General features: G+C 38.1%; 1 protein-coding gene across 1 annotated transcript in view; it reads left to right on the top strand.

The window, feature by feature from the left end:
* The window catches only part of LOC149450203 (zona pellucida-like domain-containing protein 1), a 125452-nt gene that overhangs the window by 33369 nt on the left and 71091 nt on the right, over nt 1–20992 (top strand). The window contains exons 2-4 of the mRNA XM_089692231.1: nt 5335–5555; nt 10803–10984; nt 19146–19218. Coding sequence (XP_089548357.1) covers nt 5335–5555; nt 10803–10984; nt 19146–19218 — 476 coding nt within the window. The remainder of the gene's footprint in view (nt 1–5334; nt 5556–10802; nt 10985–19145; nt 19219–20992) is intronic.

Below are 20992 nucleotides of genomic sequence, written 5' to 3'. Positions count from 1 at the left end.
AAAATCACCCACTGAGTTCTGTATTCGGCAAGCTTTACCTTAAAAAGCATGCTGATAGTCTGGCTCAAAAAGAGAATACAAAATAATAATATGCATTATTTAATGTATATACCCTTTCATCAACAGCATGAATCTTGATGTTATAAAGGAAATGGATAGAGTGATACTAAAATTGTTAATGATAAAGTAAAATATCCTACACATGTGTATATCTCTGAATATTGAAGAAATCAGAAAATAAATCTAATACCTTGAAAAATATATTCATACATGGCTGAAAAATGTTTGCCTTCTGAAAGAAAAGAAATGACAGATCCTAGCACTGCAGATGAGCACTCCTGAGTGTGGTTCACAGGAATAAAAATACTGATGTAGAAATCTCATCACCAGGGCAACTCAATTTTCTTTATCAAGAATGAGACATTTTAGAAGTAAAGGTTGTGCAGGAAGCTTATGCTTTCTGTTGATATATGGATATTACCTAATTAACTGAAGGCCACAAATAAAAATAAAACATACAGAAACACTCACTAATTATAAAAACAGCTTCCAGTCATTTATCTGGAAACTTTATCAGGTTATGATTAAAATAAAGAAAATTTCGAAATTTGTATTCTGCACTCAAAAGTATGTGACCACAAAGGGGTTGATTTATTAACACTGGAGAGTGCAAACTCTGGTACAGCTGTGCATGGGAGCCAATCAGCCTCTAACTTCAGCTTGTTCAATTAAAGGATAAGTTCACCTTTTCGTAACATGTTACACCCATATGCAGGGAGTAACATGTAACATGTTACAATCAGACCTGCCCCTGCTCCCCACTTTGACAGCTAATGGGGGATCTTCTCCCCACTCGCTAGCTGTCAAGTTAAAAAAAACAATCGCAGCTGGGCGGGCAGGCACAGTCCTCTGTGAATGAGAGACTACAAGTCCCAACAGTCTTAGCGACTGTCGACTTGTAGTTCTCAATAACCTACCATGGTGCTGTGGTAGTTCATTCATTCTCTCTGTTAGTATATCTGTTTGCTCGTATATCCTGTATGGGTAAGCAGATATACTGACAGATCTGAAGGAGACCTGCATAGCACCAGCGATCTGCTGATCACTGGTGAATGCTTTACAGGCTCCTGCAGACAAAATAATAAATGCACATTTTTTTACCTGCAAAAAAATGTGCGTGCATTATTTTTTACTAAAAGGTGAACTTATCCTTTAAGCTTTGACAAAAAGCCTGGAAGCTGTTTTTTTCATGCAGGCCTGCACTCTCATATTAGTAAAGCACCCCCAAAGCATATATAAAAAACTGAAAAGAAACTGTTGTGCTATTCGATTGGGTGTTAGTGAAAAACAATTTTCAATAATAAATTAAAATGTGTACAATGATTCACAACACATATGCTCTATAAGCAAGAAATGTCACACATTGCACATTAACAATAAAACCTGCATTTTTAGTGAAAAGTTTGTAATGATGTTGCAAACAATAATCTGTGTTCCATGTAGTCTACCAACCCAATGCACACCATCTCCTTACTTGATGAATATGACCTCCAAAACATGAAGTCCTTGGTGATTTGTAGTAATTATAATTCCACTGGACGTGGCTCCCTACTTACGGGTTTGTCTCATGTGAACCCACAGCAGTCTCAGCAAACAAGTGAGAAAACTTGGGACCCATTTACCAAAACTTTGAATTTGGGTTGTCGGCAATAAACTGATCCACAATCAATGCATACAGATCTTCTGTGAAAAACAGCTACAAAAAATCAAGGGGAGTATTTAAATTAGCTGTTTCCACCTGAATTCCGGGTTGGGCAGTGAATGGGGGATGTACGGGTGCTGCAGAATTTGTGGGCTACCAATCAGGATTTGCAAGCACATCTGGAAGGATACTAGGGGCTCTACGGGCCTGTGTACAAATTCTTGGTGGCTGCAGGACACCACTTGTGCTCTCCACTGCACCAGCTTGTACTGCATTTATGGGACTCGCCATGTCACCAAGTGATACTGCAGTGCTGGCATGTGAAAGACCAGAATGTACTAGGCTGCTGGTGCTCACCAGTTCACCAAAAGGTAGTGCGACACTAGTACTGGCACTCTGCTGCATGTGAGAGTCATCATGCGTTTTGAACATCTCGGCTACCTGTGAATGGGGTCGGGTACCCCTGATCTTAGCAGGGACCTCTTCTCCATCATCTGAGCTATCTGTCAAGGACTGCTTGAACTGCTACAAAAAAAATTACCGGCAAGTGCTAGCAGAGATCATGCCTGATTCTGCGAACACTGCAGTTTTGTGTGCAATGTATCAAATGACAGTGATCTACTGACACTGCACTTGTTGGGTGAGGTAAGCGTAGGGGCTAGGCGCAGGTGCTGGCAGGTGCCGGGGGTAATCCTGCTAATACTGTGTTTTTGGGGCCACTATACTAATGTGAAAGCTGGTATAGTGATATTGATCTGTTCAGACACTATACTAGCAAAGGAGGTTTGTTGTGTATGTGAGCATGTTCCTGGCAATCAAGGGGTTAAATGCGATTATTGGTATACTGATGGACAATCTGACACTATCTGGGAGGAGTGTGAAAACCGTGGGAGCATGAATCAGGTATATATACATGATTTTGCACACCCGTGCCGCCCTGTAGCAATATTTGTACTATAAGGCAGCGTGGAAGTGGTTCAAGATGTCCAGTAAAAAAAATTTTCAAAATCTAATTTGGTCATAAATTTAGGCCAAAATGTATTCTGCTACATGTCTTTGCTAAAAAAAATCCCAATATGTGTAAATTAATTGGTTTACATGAAAGTTATAGCATTTACAAATGGCGGCATAGATACCGGAATTTTTTGTTTGTTTGTTTTTTACTAATATTGGCGTCAATCAGCGACTTATAGCGGGACTGTGGGACTGCGGCGGACATTCTGACACTTGGGGGAAACTGATTTGGTTTCACTGACATCCCCAGTTACACCAACACAGTATAGTGAGTACTAATGGCACTGGGCAGGAAAGGGTTAACATTTGGGGCGATCAAAGGGTTAACTGTGTGCGCGGAGTGTTTTACTAGGGGGCAGGGGGGTGTGTGTGCTTCACTGTAAAGCACACTGCTCTGGATGGGTCTGCTCAGCCATCCAGAATAGTGTGCCCAAGCTGACAGGGAGGAGGGCTGTTGGTAAACTACCCCCCAACCCCATATGGCAAAACTGGGTCATTCGCCAATCACCAGCACTGTCTCATGAAAGTAAAGGGAATGACACAAATGCTTTTCTATACCCAGAAATAGCTGGTATTTACTTTGCTCCTGGCAACTGCTATTATTATATTGCCCAATAAGTCAATGGGAATGCAAAAGCAGCCTGATGCAGCATAGAATTAGATCAACTGCAGGAAGCACTAGGGAGCACTAGGGAATCCAAGAAATGCTAAGTTCACACATCAAAATGTGAGCAAAAATCTATGAGTTTTGGTTATTTTGGGCAGTGTGGACTGTTACCCAGATTCTTTGATTTTGATTTCTTTGTAACAATGTCAAGCTTTCAATAAATTGATACTATATGTGTTGCTATGGCCATTTTAGAGATTTTATTGTAGCAAATGTGGAATATAATTTTTAGCTACTATTTGGAAGTTAAAGGGTTACTTGTGTTTGAGTCATACCTGGGATTCTTCTATGCTAATGCGCTTGTTTTACTGCTGTCCCAGTAGAAGTCGCTGACCACCGCCATAACTTTCACACAAACCAATTAATATACAATTATTGGGATGTTTGTTTTTTTTTTTTACCAAAGAAAAGAATACATTTTGGCCTATATTTCTGAACAAATTAGATTTTTGTATTGCATATGTTTCAGAACAGAAAGTAGAATATTTTGCTTTTTTTTTAATTTTCTGTCTTTTTTTCATTTATATAATAAAAATAACTTCAGTGGTAATCAAATACAACCATAAAAAGGCTCAATTAAAATTATATTAATATAGTTTGAGTAGTGTTGCATGGTCGAACAATTGCCAGTTGAAGTAGCGCAGTGCTGAATGGCAAAAAAAATGCCCTGGTCATTAAGGTGGTAAAATCTTCAGGAGGTCAAATGACTAAGGCCGGCCATACATGGGTTAAAAATTGACCGATTTTTCCTCCAAAAATCGGACCTAAGAATAATTGGCAGATTTTCGCTCTGTTAGTGGGTCAATGGCATCGGCCGATTTCCATGGCTCCTCCCCTTTTCAGCGATAGGGCATGTTGGAAAATTTGTGAAAAACAACTGATTTTCAACTCAATGATGGCAAAATCGTACTATTGTTTTTCCGAAAAGAATATGCGCATGAGCCGTGACCTGGAAGGAACAGAAGTTTTGCATGTTATATGGGGTGAACTTTATGACTTGGTCCGCTGATTTTCGAAATCAATGATGGCACCATCGGATTACTCAGCAAACGCCGTTTCCGATTTTCAGTTGAAATATCATTCAGAATTCAAACCATGTATGGCCTGCATAACTAGTTTGAAAGGCGTAGTTAGACAGGAAGTGATGTAGACAGGAAGTAGAGGGAGGCAGTAAGTGCAGTCACATAGCCCTGTGTTTTGGGCGAACACACATAGCTGTAGATTAGAAAAAAGAGTAAACAGCCATATCTGTGCTCCCTGGCAAGCCAAAAACTAAATGTTTACCATTGCAAAAACATTCTTCAACCATAAAAACAGACTGAAGTCCCTCATATAATGCTAAGTAACAAAAAATGTTACTAAATAGAGGGTGAGTATAATGACAGGGTAAGCAGATAGTTTCGGAGTGATTGCTTGTGTAAATACATCGGTATGGCTAGATTCACTAATGTGCATTTTAACCTATTCAGCTCTCTGTACGCCCTTTTATAGTGTTAATTCAAGATATCCCTTTTTTACACTTTTGTGTAGATGCCTATACTTCTTTGAAGACAGCAGTGCAACCCAAGACAAGTATTCCACGAAAGCAAAACACCATACACAAGTACTGCCACAACATTGCCAGAATCACTACAAGGCGCAATACGTTATATATACATGTACAAGTTGAAATCCATGTTTTTTTTATTTGTATGGATGAGGGGAGAGGAAGGGGTGGCTTTACAATGTGATCCCCACACTGTATAAGAGTCATTTTAAAATATAATTTAATAAACCTACTTGTTCTGTTTTAGGCTGTTTGCTTGACATGTACATTTACAGGTACAGTATATTTCTGCAAAATTCTGTTATACAAGTTATACATAGTTTACATTTCAAGTTACTGCAACAAATTTCAGTTTATAATTTTAGAAAATTCCACAACTACCAGTTTATACTTTTTCATTTTCAGCCGAAAGAGATATCAGCGTTTACTGTGGAGTGCAGACAATTACAATGAAGATAAACTTTTGCACAGTTCTCTTTTCTGGTTATTCAGAAACAGACTTATCACTTAATGGAAAACATGGAGACGCTCACTGCAGAGGATTTATAAACAACAACACATTTCCTGCAGTGGTAATTTTTACCATTAACCTGAGCACATTGGAATCCTGTGCAAATAACCTAGTGGTAAGTAAAAACTCTAATTAATGTTATACTGTAGAGGCTGCTCTACAATTTTGCCTGAAATCTAACTCCATCTTTGTAGGATTTTTACTTAAATGTTTGTAAGTTATTGTTAAGGTTTTTTTTTTGTTTAACAAACGTGTTCTACTTACCTGCTCTGTGGAATGGTTTAGCACAGAGTGGCCCAGCTCTTCTTCTGTGGTCCTCTGCCAGCATTCTTGGCTCCTCCACTTCCTCAAGTGCCCCCATAGCAAGGAACTTGCAATGGGGGCACTTGTGTGGGCTTGATCCCCAGCCAGGCTGTTTGTATCTATAGACACACACAGGGCAGATTTGCCCTGCTCACAATCTTTGAATGAAAGCAACAGGAGAAAAGAGAGAGAGAGGAGAAGAGCTGCTGCAGATAGGCACAGTACTCGATCATGATCAGGCTCAGGTAAGTGTTTAAGGGGCAGAATATCTTTTAAAAGGAATTTTTACCTTGATGCAGAGGAAACATTAGTGTAAAAAAAATTTTAATTTTACAACCACCTAAAGGAACCAAATGACTGCTTTATAGTGATGGGAGAATCTGCTTGGGTTCAGTTTAGGGCCATGTTCGGAGAAAAACAATCCACAAATTATGAAATTTAATGCAAACCTCATCAAAGTCAATGGGAAGAAAATCTTGAAAATCAGTTATTTCCTAAAACAGCTTGGGTACTGCACTGGGGGACATGTACCAACACAAAAAAAACCTTAAAGGACAACATTAAAAACACATAAACACATAATTTAACTAACATTCATGTGAAGTGACACACCTATACAATGTACTAAGCAAAAGTGACATTTACAATTTTAAGGGGGGGGGGGGGTGGACACATGAAAAAAAAACAATGAAAAAAAAGCATGGGGTCTGATCAAAGCCTATTCCAGACCATTAATCGATAATACAGCCTGGCTGGCCACTAATGGGGGAGCAGTAAGCCTATGGCCCCCCATCTCCTAAACCATACCTAGCCAAATGTCTTAGCAATCAATGATGTCAGTTTCTAGGATGCAGGCAGCCTACATGGCATTGCCAGTTGGACACAGACGACCACCAGTGTCTTATCACCCATGTGCAGGGATAGATGCATAGCTTTGAGTGGAAAGCTGTCACATTTAGTGGCAGTAGAACTACTACTACTCAAACCTCATCCCTACAGCTCAGAAATCCTTTGTTCACTTTCAAAAGCTAATCATATTGAAGAAAACCTGTCATGAGAGAAACATGCAGATTGCCATTGCTAACCCCTCCTACTGAAAATGCTGGTTGCTTGATTCTCATGGTAACCATCTTATTTCAAATTCTTCAATAATGTTAAGCTGTGTTGATGTCAATCGCCTGGGGGAGACAATTCTGTTTACTTTCTTTTTTCAAATCCTTTGCACATGATTGGGTATTCAAAGTGAATGCAGCTTCACTTATAGTACCAGATCTCAAAAAGTATGTAGGAAAGTACTTATGACTTTTTCTGAGTTTCCTGAACTCCACAATTAGTCCTTGCCTGTGATTCTTAAAGTATAACAGCAAGATAGCTAGCATTCCAGAAGAAATTGAGCATTAATTCCTCCCTTATTTATCTCATGACAGGTTTACTGTACGAAGAAATGTTGTTTTCTTTGCTTTTCACTAAATTTCTTTTTTGTAATTGCAAATAATGTAAGTGTCCAAATTGGACATGGTATTGGTCTCTTACAGTCTTGAGTACAACAACACTCAGATTGAAAGAGGAATGGGTGGCAGTCAGGTGTATTGTATGCAAAGGTTCTGACAAGGAGCCTGCTGACTGCAGGAGAGAACCGAGAAGAAAACTAGTTGACCTCATCAGTCATTAAATTTATTTACTGTTCATTGGGCAACAGTGTATTCTTTATATATTTTACTACCAGTGTGCATTTAATAAATGGGTGACTGATGGATGTATGATTCTGGAAAACTATTTGAAATAGTTCTCTGTTTACAACTTGTATCCTACCTCTGTAGTGACCTGCATATTAATACCTTCACCTATTATCTTGCACATTAACCCCCATCTCCATCCTCTCACTGTATATGACCTGTACATTAAACCTCCTCTTCCCACTGTGTTTCACCTGTACATTAATGATGTAGTACATCTTCTACACCATTACCAGGCTCATGTTTTAACCACCTCAATGCAAGTATGTTTCTGCTTTTCAAAAAAAAAAAAATAGTTGCAAAAAACTGGATCACCTTTGTGATCCATTGTGAGGGAAGATATTTTTTTTTTAAATCAAAATTTGTAGTCTTTTAATTATTTTATATAGTAAGCAGTTATTAAAAACCACCAAAAGAAAATCTACTTATCTCAAATAAAAATGTGATAACATGTATTCAGGTACAGTCTTGTTAAACTATCATAGCACTAATAACTGAAAAATTGTTTGTTAATGAAGGAGTATAAGAGGACTAATATTCAACTGGTTAAAACACACCTGTGTCCTCACTATAGTAATTAGAGGATTTCAATATTCATAAGAAGCAGTAAGAGAGCTTTAACCTTTTCACTGCCACCTCACTACATCATACTGAAGTGACAGTGAGATGGGTTTTACACACACTCATGGTGGCTGTAGCCACTGGAAGTGTGTGTATAACTGACAAACTGACTGCTAGCTATCATATGGAAGTGACCCAGTGGCTGTGCAGCTGCTGGTTTGCTTCCAACACCCCCAGTAACAGCTGCCTCCTGGCACGGCACCTTCACCATGTATTCCTGGCTCCATGTGGGTGCCGCCAAGTAGAAAGAAGGGAACAGAGTGAGCAAATGTTCACTCTCCTCCCCTTCTTCTTGCTGACCTGGAGATGGTGTGTAAAATGTCACTTTTCGGTCCCCCTTTCACTTTCCTAAACCTGGCTGGGGCAAAAGCTGATGTAATGCAACCTGCATTCCATCAGCTTCATTGGAGGGTAGATGAGACATCGGGGTAATGTATTATTTCTCAGTTACACTGTCTGCCTGATGAAGGGAACCCTGCATGGCCTGAAAACATTTATTGTTGCTTCTACTTGTGACAATGAAGTCAGATTTTGTGTGCTGATGATACACAATCTATTGTTCAAAATTGATAGCACCACCTGTTAAATTGCTACAGCAACCCCATAGCTGCAATCAGGCCACTAGTAATGTTTGGGGTGCAGCCGAGACTTCTATTTTCCTATTTGTATATCAGGGACAACAAACTAGCCATTATACAATGATGTTTGATTCAAAAGTCACTACTTTATTGGTCAATGTTATAATGGTAACAAAGGTACTTTTGCAGCTCACCAAGATTAAATTTATAAAAATGTGTATTTAACCTGAAATATGTTTTTACTGGCATTTTGCTATTGACTTGAGTTCTCCTAAATCTCTGTAATTAGTAGTGGGAAATGATAAATATTAAAATCAACATGAAAGGAACTTACTGTGTTTTTACTGTACTTTATTTGCAAGCTCATTCCCTTCATTATTTCTGTTCTTTCAGCCTTTCTAATAATATTTTCAAATATAATAAAATTACAAATATTTGTAAGTCCATGTGATTTTTCTTCTTGATCCAACATCTCTAGTTCTTTCTTTGAAGGTTTTAAATATATAAATATTTAGTTAAAATTAATCACGCACTTTCTGTTTATTATATTTTTGAAGCAAAAAAAATCAGAAATTTAGGATATTCAGTATTGATGGAGTCTTAATAGTGTAATTTTCTTAAAATAAATAACTTGTCTGCTGAAACAAATGTATAACGTAAAAATAAACCAGCAGTGTTATCAGGTATAAGCAGACTTCTGCAGCATTTATTTACTATGTGTTATTAACACTTTGTAAGTCCTGTGTTACAAAAAGTAAAATCATAAGGAATTTCATAATTGCTAAAGCTGCACCATTATATAATAAAACTGTTACTAAGTTGCACTGTGCTTCCAGTACAACATAGCCAGGTCTACATGATACTTATTTATTGTCTTTAACTGCTTTAAAAACACAGGGAAAAGATGTGGATTAAAGAAACTATTGGGCTTATTCAACAAGGCAGAGCAACAATGATGTGCAAACTGCAGTAACCCATCTCTTCAGATTTGCTTATTATAGTCAAATCAATTAAAATTTCATTTCTGTTTTTCATGGGCTACTGAAATTTGCACATACATTTTTATCTTTGCAATTCCTTATTGAATAAACCTGTTTATGTTGTGATCAAGAAAAAATAAACGTGGATTTTAAAATATTTGTTTTATTTTTTAGGGTTTCTTTTTGTTTTGCGTGGCTCTTTTTTATTAAAAAGAGGCTGTGGACTGAAAAGAAGGGAAAGGGTAAGTAAATATGTATTACAGTTTGCTATTTTGGGTACCCTGACCCTTCTTTGTTAAACAAAGCAGTGAAGCAAAGTAGTCTGTCCTCTATAATGTTTTCTATAGATGGGATGTAACAGTTGTCTTATCTGGTTGATCTTATGTCAATGGAGAATGCCAGACACATGCAATTCAAACACTCTTGGTGAGAAGCATGTTGAATAGGTTAGATAAACTGTCCAATAAACTATCCAATTGTTATTTTTCTGAATAAGACAAATTCTGGTAGCATCTGCTCTCCTTTCCCCCATTCTCTCCATTGCAATATATGTGAACATTCATCCTAACCCAGCTTTTATGAGCCAGTTAATGAATGTTGGTGAACGAGGTTGGTGAAATTATGTCTACATATATCCCCAGCCTCAGAATTATCCACATACTTTCACTCCTTAAATCCTTTGATATATTAACGTGCTACTATACACCATTTACACATTCATTAAATAAGTCAGTTAAATATTTATTAGTGATGCTTTTGATTACCAAGTTCCAAACGCCCTGGCCTACTCTAGACCAAGCAATATTCCAGTTCTTTTGTGAGCTGCCTTGTCAGCTGTGCTGGACCTGCAACACATCTCTAACTTTAGACTTTATTGATAAAGATTTTGTTTTTGTATAAGCTGTTAAATAATGTATTACTTGGAGGCCCATGTTGAGGACAGGATTCATAGGCTTTGGACTGGACTGGCAAAATGTCTGCCCTGTGTTTCATTATCATATTTATTATTTAATGTATTATATTTCTTATGTAATCCCACAAAAATAATACATGACATCCTAATTTCACTAAAGTCTATTATATACTTGTGTCTCTGACATAGATTGCATTCTTTAGACTTTATAATGTGGTGACTATTTAACAGGTGTCAACTGTACCTGGAGTCAATGCATACGGGGATGTTTCAATGATACAAATAGGAAATATTTCTGGATATATTGATACCCCAGACCCTCCTACCATTATTAGTTATCTGCCTGGACTTTTATACAAATTTAGCTGCAGTTATCCCCTGGAATATTTGGTAAACAACACTCAGCTGGCTTCGTAAGTATACACTTTAATTATCTTTAAACATACAAAGTGGCAAGGCAAGAATCATCCGGAACACTATTTAGATATTTTTCCCAAAAATTCTCTTTTAGAACCATATGAGTCAAACTATATTGAGCGACCCTTCTTATCTACTGTTCTGTGGATCACAAACAAAAAGGCTTTTTTAATAAACAAATGTGGTAACTGTAGTAATTCATAGCAATCAGAATTCAACCCTTACTGTTCTGCATGCAGTAGAAATAAATCTGAATGACTGATATAGGATACTGTGTTTTGAACATCATACAGTTGCAAGAAAAAGTATGTGAACCCCTTGGGATTACGTGGAGTTTTGCATGAATGGGCATAAAATGTGCTCTGAAGGTCATCTAAGTCACAACAATAGAAGAACACAGTCTGCTGAACATAATACTACACAAACATTATATATTGTAATGGTTTAATTGCACATAACATCTAAACATTCACAGTGCAGGGAGGAAAAAGTATGTGAGGCCCTAGCTTAATGACTTCTCCCAGAGCTAATTGGAGCCAGGAGTGAGCCAACCTTGACTCCAATCAGTGTGATGATATTGGATGTGTTGCTGACAGCTGTCCTGCCCTTAAAAAACACACACCTGTTTTGGGTTTACTGGTTTCAAGAAGCACTGTCTGATGTGAACCATGCCTCGCAGAAAAGAGCTCTCAGAAGACCTACGATCAAGAATTGTTGACTTGCATGAAGCTGGAAAGGGTTACAAAAGTATCTCCAAAAGCCTTGATGTTCATGTGTCCACGGTAAGACAGACTGTCTACAAATGGAGAAAGTTTAGCACTGTTGCTACTCTCCCTAGGCGCGGTCATCCTGTAAAAATGACTGCAAGAGCACAGCGCAGAATGCTGCATGAGGTAAAGAAGAATCCCAGAGTGTCAGCTAAAGACCTACAGAAATCTCTGGCACATGCTAACATTTTTCTTGACACATCTACAATAAGGAAAACATTAAACAAGAATGGAGTACATGGGAGGACACCACGGAGGAAGCCATTGCTGTCCAAAAAGAATATTGCAGCACGTTTGAAGTTTGTAAAAGAGCACCTGGATGTTCCACAGCACTACTGGCAAAATATACTGTGGACAGATGAAACCAAGATTGAGTTGTTTGGGAAGAACACACAACACTATGTGTGGAGAAAAAAAGGCACAGCACACCAACATCAAAACCTCATCCCCACTGTAAAACATGGCGGAGGGAGCATCATGGTTTGGGGCTGCTTTGCTGCCTCAGGGCCTGGACGGATTGTTGTCATTGATGGGAAAATAAATTCCAGAGTTTATCAAGACATTTTGCAGGAAAACGTACGACCATCTGTCCGCCAACTGAAGCTCCGCAGAGGATGGGTGATGCAACACGACAATGACCCAAAGCATACAAGTAATTTAACAAAACAATGGCTGCAACAGCACAGAATACGCCTTCTGGAGTGGCCCAGTCAGTGTCCTCACCTCAACCCGACTGAATTGCTGTGGCATGACCTTAAGAGAGCGATTCACACCAGACATCCCAAGAATATTGCTACACTGAAACAGTTTTGTGAAGAGGAGTGGTCCAAAATTACTCCAGACCGTTGTGCAGGTCTGATCTGCAACTACAGGAAACATTTGGTTGGGGTTATTGCTGCCAAAGGAGGGTCAACCAGTTATTAAGTCCAAAGGTTCACATACTTTTTCCTCCCTGCACTGTGAATGTTTACATGTTATGTGCAATTAAACCATGGCAACATCTAATGTTTGTGTAGTATTATGTTCAGCAGACTGTGTTCTTCTATTGTTGTGACTTAGATGACATTCAGAGCACATTTTATGCCCAATTCATGCAAAACTCCACGTAATCCCAAGGGGTTCACATACTTTTTCTTGCAACTGTAATTGCTCATGTACACGATTATACTGTATATAACCCCCCAAAATGTAAGCATGTATAAAAATATGCATTAAAGAAAAAAGTTATCTAATATATTTGCATAAATATTTTATACCTACTTTCACCTTCAAATAAATATTTACTTTTGCAAACTGTAAGCATTGTGGATTTTGCTGACTTAAATACTAATGTTAAACTTTTTCTGAAATAAAGGAAATCATATTTGCATTTATGCCAACGTAACTAATTAGAACGTGTTTATTCCCATGATTACAATAACAATATAAACATTTGTCATTCCCTATACTATAAGTGTTTCAGACCTCATCATTTTTCCATCTTGTGCTGCATGTAAAATATTTTTTTTATTTGAATAATGCAAAAGTTTTTTTTTTTTCTGAGTAACTAGCTGTAAACTAACCAAGTGCTATGCTCCAAATGCAACTAGCATTCCCTTTCTTATAAATTTCCTTAAACATCTATATTTGGTAGTATGGGGTAGATTTATCAATGTTGGGTATTCAGGCATGTCAAATTTGCATACATTCTCCAAAGATCACTGTAACTCACTCACATTTACCCCCATGTTTATTACACTGCAGACAGTTTCCGATAGTAATAACTGCAATGATAGAACAATGTAAAAAATGTATGTTTGCTATAATTGCTGCAAATTTAATGCTCAGTTTTAGCAGACTCATGTTTATTTTAAGTATGTCTTGCTTATGGAGTTTTAAGTTAAAAGGATCATGCTACAAGCAAGAGCAATAAAGAAGATTCCTCATCATTACATCACTTCACTAACTGTTACAGAAATAATGAGCAATAAGCAATATTTAATAATAGAAGTATAATTATAGCTATTATCAACTCTGCATTATCTCCACTAATATTAATAAACCTATCATGTTGAATAGAGTTTAAAGTGGAACTTCACCCAAAAGAGGAAGTTCCGCTTGTTTGTATCCTTTTTACTACCACATTTGTCATTTTTTTGGGGGGTAGTGGGTACCTGGTTTTCACAGGTACCCACTTTCACTTCCGGGTCAGATCGCCATGGGACCATTCACAAAGAGCTGCTGGTTTCCCTTACTTAAGATGGCTGTGTTTACAAAATCTATAGATTCTGAAATACAATATTTCTCTGATATGATTTGGTAAATTAAGAGTTCTTACCCGAAAGTGAAAGGTTTAACACAACAACCAAAATGTATTGGTAAATAGGATGGAGGTCTGAACTAACACAAGCAATCTACCTAGTTACACAAAAGAAACATTATTAAGAAAGCTCGAAAATATTACAAAATACAAACAGTGAGACAGAAAAGACATAAGACAAATATTTAGATATAAGTGCAAGGGATATATTCCATAATTACCATGGAACTGTACTTACTTCCATTCTCATAACTGGTTTTCCAAAGAGAGCCTCTCTCTCCATCTAGTGTCTATTGTTATAGGCCTCTTCTCCATTAGTTTTCATGGAGTAGCTCTGATTGGTTGGCAAATCTTTTCCCTTTCATAGTTGGCTAACTTCAAATCCCCTGTATTTAGCATACACCAACCCCATTTAAGGCAAGTCTTGGAACATCCTTTATGGAATTTAAGTATGCCAGTTCATGACCTTTTCCTGGGAAATTAGGTATTCATGAAAAGCTGGCCACCTTCATTGCATATCTAAATGAGGGATCCTTTGAAGTGGATATTTGTGAAGCCAATAGGTTTGGGTCCCATTGTTAGATAAACTAACTCTGGCACTGAACCTTCTGAAAGAGGAATCTCAGCAATGGAGCGTCAAGACTTCTATTACACTGTAAAAAAGTTGTAATTAATAGAATATTCCCTCTGGCAACTTAAACCATCCTCAACTATCTGTAGAACAGCAATTTATGGGAAAACATATTACACACCCACATTGATACAGATCTAAATGAAATATATTCATAATTAGAATATTATTTACAGTGTTTAATGGAGATTTCAGATAAACTAATTATCTAACAGCGGTGCCTGCACCCGAAGCCAATTGAAGAAGCTCGGATGAGGACATCGCTGGATCCATGGACAGGTAAGTGTCCTTAAATTATAAGTCAACAGCTTCAGGATTTGGAGTTGCTGACTTTTAATTTTTGGGAGGGAGCCTGGAGCTCCGCTTTAAAGGCATGGCATTTTATCCTTTTTAAAATGGTGTTTAAACAAATTATCCTTGTGTATTTTTTATTTAAACACTAGGCAAATATAAACAGCACAAATGAATACAGTTAATTAATTAATTATTCGTATAGTCATTGAATGTATTTTTTAAATACAAGCAGGGTAATTAGCTGAAATTGACCTTGCATCAGTAACTTGCTGTCCCTGCATAGCAGATCTGAAATGTGAGAGGAAAAAGCAGTACAGTGAGCCAATTAGCTTATGTACTTACAAGAAGTATGTCAATAGGAAGAGAAAGCAGTGTGGCAGAGAAGTGAGCTAAAAACTGTGCTGCTTCTCGTTTCACTATCCAGTCACAAGCTGCGGTGGGTTCATGAGTGAGTTGAAGAGTGCTGGTGCCATAAGACAAGGACATCAGAAAAACAGTATTGCAGGGAAAATCTTTGGATTTAAAATGAATACTGTAGCAAAACCTGGTTTTATTTTTTCTTTAATGGGCAAATTCATTTTAACTTTTTTTATTTTTAGGAGTTTAAAGTAATGCAAAATAAATAAATAAATAACTATCAAAGTCATGCAGGCTCCACCTCCGCAACATCTTCAAGATACATACGTTCCTCACCCCAAACACTACTAAACAACTCGTACACTCCCTCATCATCTCACGCCTGGACTACTGCAACTCCCTTCTCACTGGCCTACCCAAACAAATGCTATCCCCACTCCAGTCTATCCTGAACTCAGCGGCTAGACTCATCCACCTCACCAACCGCTGCCACCCCCCTCTGCCAATCCCTCTACTGGCTTCTGATTGCCCAACGCATTAAATTCAAATTACTAACTCTGACATACAAAGCCATTCACAACGCTGCCCCAAACTACCTAACTGACCTGATACCCAAATACTACCCTACCTGTGCCCTTTGCTCCTCACAGGATCTCCTACTCTCCAGCTCCCTGGTCTCCTCCTCCCATGCCCGACTGCAGGATTTCTCCAGGACTTCCCCAATCCTCTGGAACTCCTTACCCCAATCCATCAGACTGTCACCTACTCTCCTCACCATCAGGCGCACCCTAAAAACCCATCTCTTCAGGGAAGCCTACCCCATCCTCACCTAACAACCAATCTCCTCCACTCCTCCTACCACTCCATCCCCAACAGCCACTTCCTCCTGTACCACTATTCCCTCCCTCCTAGATTTAAGCTCGAAAGAGCAGGGCCCTCGAACCCCTCATGTATTGTATTGTACTGTATTGTCTCATGTTCTTGTCCCCCTCGCTAATGTACAGCGCTGAGCACACTCTTCGGCGCTATATAAATACTGTATAATAATAATAATAATAATAAATAAAACAAAAATGTTTACATTTAAAAAGTACAAAAATGTTAAAAAATAAGAAAATAAAATGTAAAGGGGAGAGAGGAAGGCAAAGTCCATTACAACCAATTAAAGTTTACTAAGAGTTAATAATGGAATAGTTAGGAACAATTTTCATTATAAAATATATACTGTTTATATTTTGTGGGGCGGCTTTATGCAGGCCATAGACGGGTCGTTTATCGGCTGAATTTTTGTCTGCACGAAAAATTGACTGATAATCACGCCGTTAGTGGGGCCAGCCGGTCGGCTGTTTTTCGTGGATCTCCTCATTTATTTTTATCGGTCATGCTGGAAAATCCGCAAAAAACATGGGTGGCAGCATCGGCAACGGGGCCGACCGATTTTTCATTTATTGGCCGAAAATTGCGCCGATAAACGGCCCAACTATGGCCTGCCTTAACTGATGATGGGCGTAGATAAAAGGACATTCTTTTGATCTGCAAATAAAACAAAATAATGTACAGTATATAATTTTTTATCAATGAAGCTGGCAAATGCTGTTTACACTGCGTTATCTATCAGTGCTCCTGCAGCGGAAACTGAGACCCTGCTGTCAAGCTGAGATAGCTACCTAAAGATTGCACCAGGAACAGCAACCATAGGGAGGGGAGATGTTTGGCATATAAAGTACTTTAAAGGCAATTGGATGAAGTTCTCTAGGGCATACTTCATATGCCCAAGGTCTTCAAAGACTTTTTTATACCACATTTTAGAATTTTTTTACAGACACTCAAGTGGCATTCTGACTAAATAATATTATCGTTTTACTCTACTATTATCTTTTGCAGCACTGTACACAATTGTATGCAATATTTACCAAGCAATATCTAATGTGTAATTTCAACTCTTAACATTTTTGAGGAGAAAAGAAATGAATACATATACCTGTAATTTGAATGATGTACTACGCTGAGTGCCAAAAGCATCCAAATTGTGACCCATAAATAAAACAACAGTGAAACAATAGCCACACTCAAAAATACCAATACAAATACTCAATAAGTGATATCCAGTTGTTGTTGCCCTGTTCGTAAAAGTTTACAAATAGTGAGTCACTTATACTTTAAATGTACCCCAACCAATATTATTATTAAGTCAAAATGCATTAATCACCAATTTTTTATTTCATAGCAGTTTCTTTTGCTTTCACCATAATAGAAACCAAATACGTATTCAACCAGGAGAGTAGGACCCTATCAAAATAGACAGAGCACGTATAGAGCTAGGAATTGAAGTATAAAGATCTCACCAATGGTGTTCCTGGGTGATATAAGAAACTGTCAGGTAGTTTACTTTTCCACCATGTATTAAAAACATATATTGTGTCAACTGACTCTTTCAGCATGGTCATACTGTTATTTGAATTACAATTTATTTGTAATATACACTATATTGCTAAAAGTATTGGGATGCCGGCGTTTACATGCACATGAACTCTAATGGCATCCCAGTCTGAGTACGTAGGGTTCAATATTGAATTGGCCCTACCTTTGCAGCTATAACAACTCTTCTGGGAAGGCTGTCCACAAGGTTTAGGAGTGGGTCTATGGGAATGTTTGACCATTTTTCCAGAAATGAATTTGTGAGATCAGGCACTGATGTCCGACGAGAAGGCCTGGCTCTAATTTATCCCAAGGGTGTTCTATCAGGGTGAGGTCAGGACTCTGTGCAGCCCAGTCAAGTTCCTGCACCCCAAACTCAATCATCCATGTTTTTATGAACCTTGCTTTGTGCACTGGGCCGCAGTCATGTTGGAACAGGAAGGGGCCATCCTAAACTGTTCCCACAAAGTTGGGAGCATGAAATTGTTGAAAATGTATTAAAAAATTGTATGCTGAGACCTTAAGAGTTTCCTTCCAAGCCCAACCCCTGAAAAACAACCCCACACCATGAATCCCCCAACACCAAACTTTATGCTTGGCATAATGCAGTCAGGCAAGTACCGTTCTCCTGGCAACCACCAAACCCAGACACGTCCATCAGATTGCCAGACAGAGAAGCATGATTCGTCACTCCAGAGAACATGTCTCCACTGCTCTAGAGTCCAGTGGCAGCATGCTTTACACCATTGCATCTAACACTTTGCATTGCACTTGGTGGTGTAAGGCTTGGATGCAGCTGCTCAGCCATGAAAACCCATTCCATGAAGCTCTCTATGCACTGTTGTTGTGCTAATCTAAAGGCCACATGAAGTTTGGAGGTCTTTAGCTATTGACTCTGCAGACAGATGGCGATTTCTGTGCAATGTGTGCTTCAGCATACGCGACTGCGTTCTGTCATTTTACGTGGCCTACCAATTCATGGCTGAGTTGCTGTTGTTCCCAGTTGCTTCCACTTTGTTTTATTACCACTAACAATTGACCATGGAATATTTAGTAGCAGGGAAATCTCACAGATGCACAGGTGGCAACCTATCACAGTACCACGCTTGAATTCACTGAGCTCCTGAGAGCGACCCATTCTTTTACAAATGTTTGTAGAAGCAGTCTGCAAGCCTAGGTGCTTGATTTTATACACCTGTGACCATGGAGGTGATTTGACCACCTGAATCCAATGATTTGGTGAGGTGTCCCAATACTTTGGACAATATAGTGTATATCAGATGTATTTCCTCTACATAGAAAAACACCAAGTACATAGCTATAATTGTAAAGTGTCAATAATAATGGACTTTTGCTGTAATACATTTTACTTTACTAATTTACCATTGTAGATCTTCAGCTGCTATTTCTGTGAGAGATGGAAACGGTACATTTATCAGCACATTGAATTTACTCCTCTATAATGTAAGTAGAAATAATACAACTTGTCCTGTGTACTAAACTTTTATGTTATTCCTAAGAAAATGCATCCCTTTTAGTTTTCAATGTTGGAGGATCAGTGTTGTTAGTGATATCCTGCTTAAACTTACTCTCACGCTTACCCTTCCTGTAACCCTAACCCTAACCCTCCCTTAAAGTATAACTAAAAGCAAAACTTTTTTTTTAGTTTTGTATAAAGTGGAGAGGGATTTGAACACCTGCCAGGTTTTATTGTTTGTGCCCCCCCCCCCCCCCGTTAGGGAGATTTACCCTCTATTTGTCCTGTTTACCATTGGCATTAAAAGTGAGGGAATCCCATATTTTGGGTTGTCTGCAGAAAAGTAATGCTCAAATGGGGACACTAGTTCAGTGACTTGGGGTACCCTGGGGGATTCTCTTAATTTTCAATGATTTCCACTCACTTCCTGTTTTGGCTATGGGACAGGAAGTAAAGATAAATCTCCCCAATGGGACAAAGATAACAAAAATTAACCTTACAGGGGTTATTACCTCCCTCACTCTATCCAAAATGAATAAAATATTGCCTTTAGTTCTTAGTTAAGTAGACTTAACTACATGTTGGCATGCTTGCATCTCCAGCTCTGAGACCTTATGCATTAAAGACTAATCTTTTGGTGCCAAAAGCTATCAGTGCTAAAATGTTGACACTGTAAATGTTTGCTTTCTCTCTGAAAGTTCTCTCTTCATCTCTGTCACAATAAATATAAAACTAAACTAAAACGTTTCACTCCTCTAACTGAAATTTCTAATGTGAAAATACCCCACAAGTCGGCAATAAGAGTGAGACCTCCTGAAAATGATTACAGGCAGATGAAACTGGATCCAGAGACCTTTCCAAAGCAATGTAAAAATTATAAGAAGTTAGACTGTGATTCCACCCACTAGCATCCTCCCAAACCTGATATATCTATTTCCTTAACACTTATGTGAAAATCCTTTGAGAATATAGGTTCTGTTTAATTAGATTTTTTGTTTTTTTAACAGAAACATTTTTTGTCAAAAAGCTATTGAAATCAAAACAAAAGAGCCTATTTAGATATACAGTAAATAATAGCATATTGTCTTTGCTTACACATTGGTATTCACTTAGTTATACAAAGTAATTATGTAAATTAGAAAATGTAATTTAAACTTGCTAATCAGCCTTCAACAAAAGCTTGGGTGTGGAGAAGCGTGATTTTATGGTTAACTCAAAAGGCTGAAAATGCAAGCTTGCAACACTCTCTATGTTTGCTTTCCTGGTTATCTTAAAAGCTCACATTTGGACAAAATGTTCACTTAGCAAACCAAATGTTCACTCTGTAAACTGAATGTTCACTTAACATATTGAATAAGATAAAGATATATTTTATTTAAATACTCATTATGTGGTGTGCAAGGGGGAAGCAATAGGGACTATTTACTAAAACTGGAGAGTGCAAAATCTGGTGGAGCTCTGCATAGAAACCAATCAGCTTCCAGGTTTGATTGCCAAAGCATCATTGAATAAGCTGAAGTTAGAAACTGAGTGGCTACCATGCATAGCTCCTCCAGATTTGGAGTGTTCCAGTTTTAATACTTCTACCTAAATGTATTTTTGCTAGCATTCAACTAGTTCTTTGAAGTTTTTATCTAATGCTTTTTAGATCTGGTGACTGCATTCGTTTTCTTTTTTAGGCTTTCTGCCTTTTATTTTCATCTAGTGATCCAGCCAGTAAGTCTTTCAGCAGAAAAAACTCTCCTCCAGCTGCAGCAGTTA

Source organism: Staurois parvus, unplaced genomic scaffold, assembly GCF_062004578.1.
Source record: "Staurois parvus isolate SC_StPar_1 unplaced genomic scaffold, SC_StPar_1.0 ptg000580l, whole genome shotgun sequence".
In the NCBI taxonomy this organism is placed as follows: domain Eukaryota; kingdom Metazoa; phylum Chordata; class Amphibia; order Anura; family Ranidae; genus Staurois; species Staurois parvus.
Note: the sequence above shows the minus strand (reverse complement) of the source record. Positions and strands in the feature narration are given on the sequence as shown.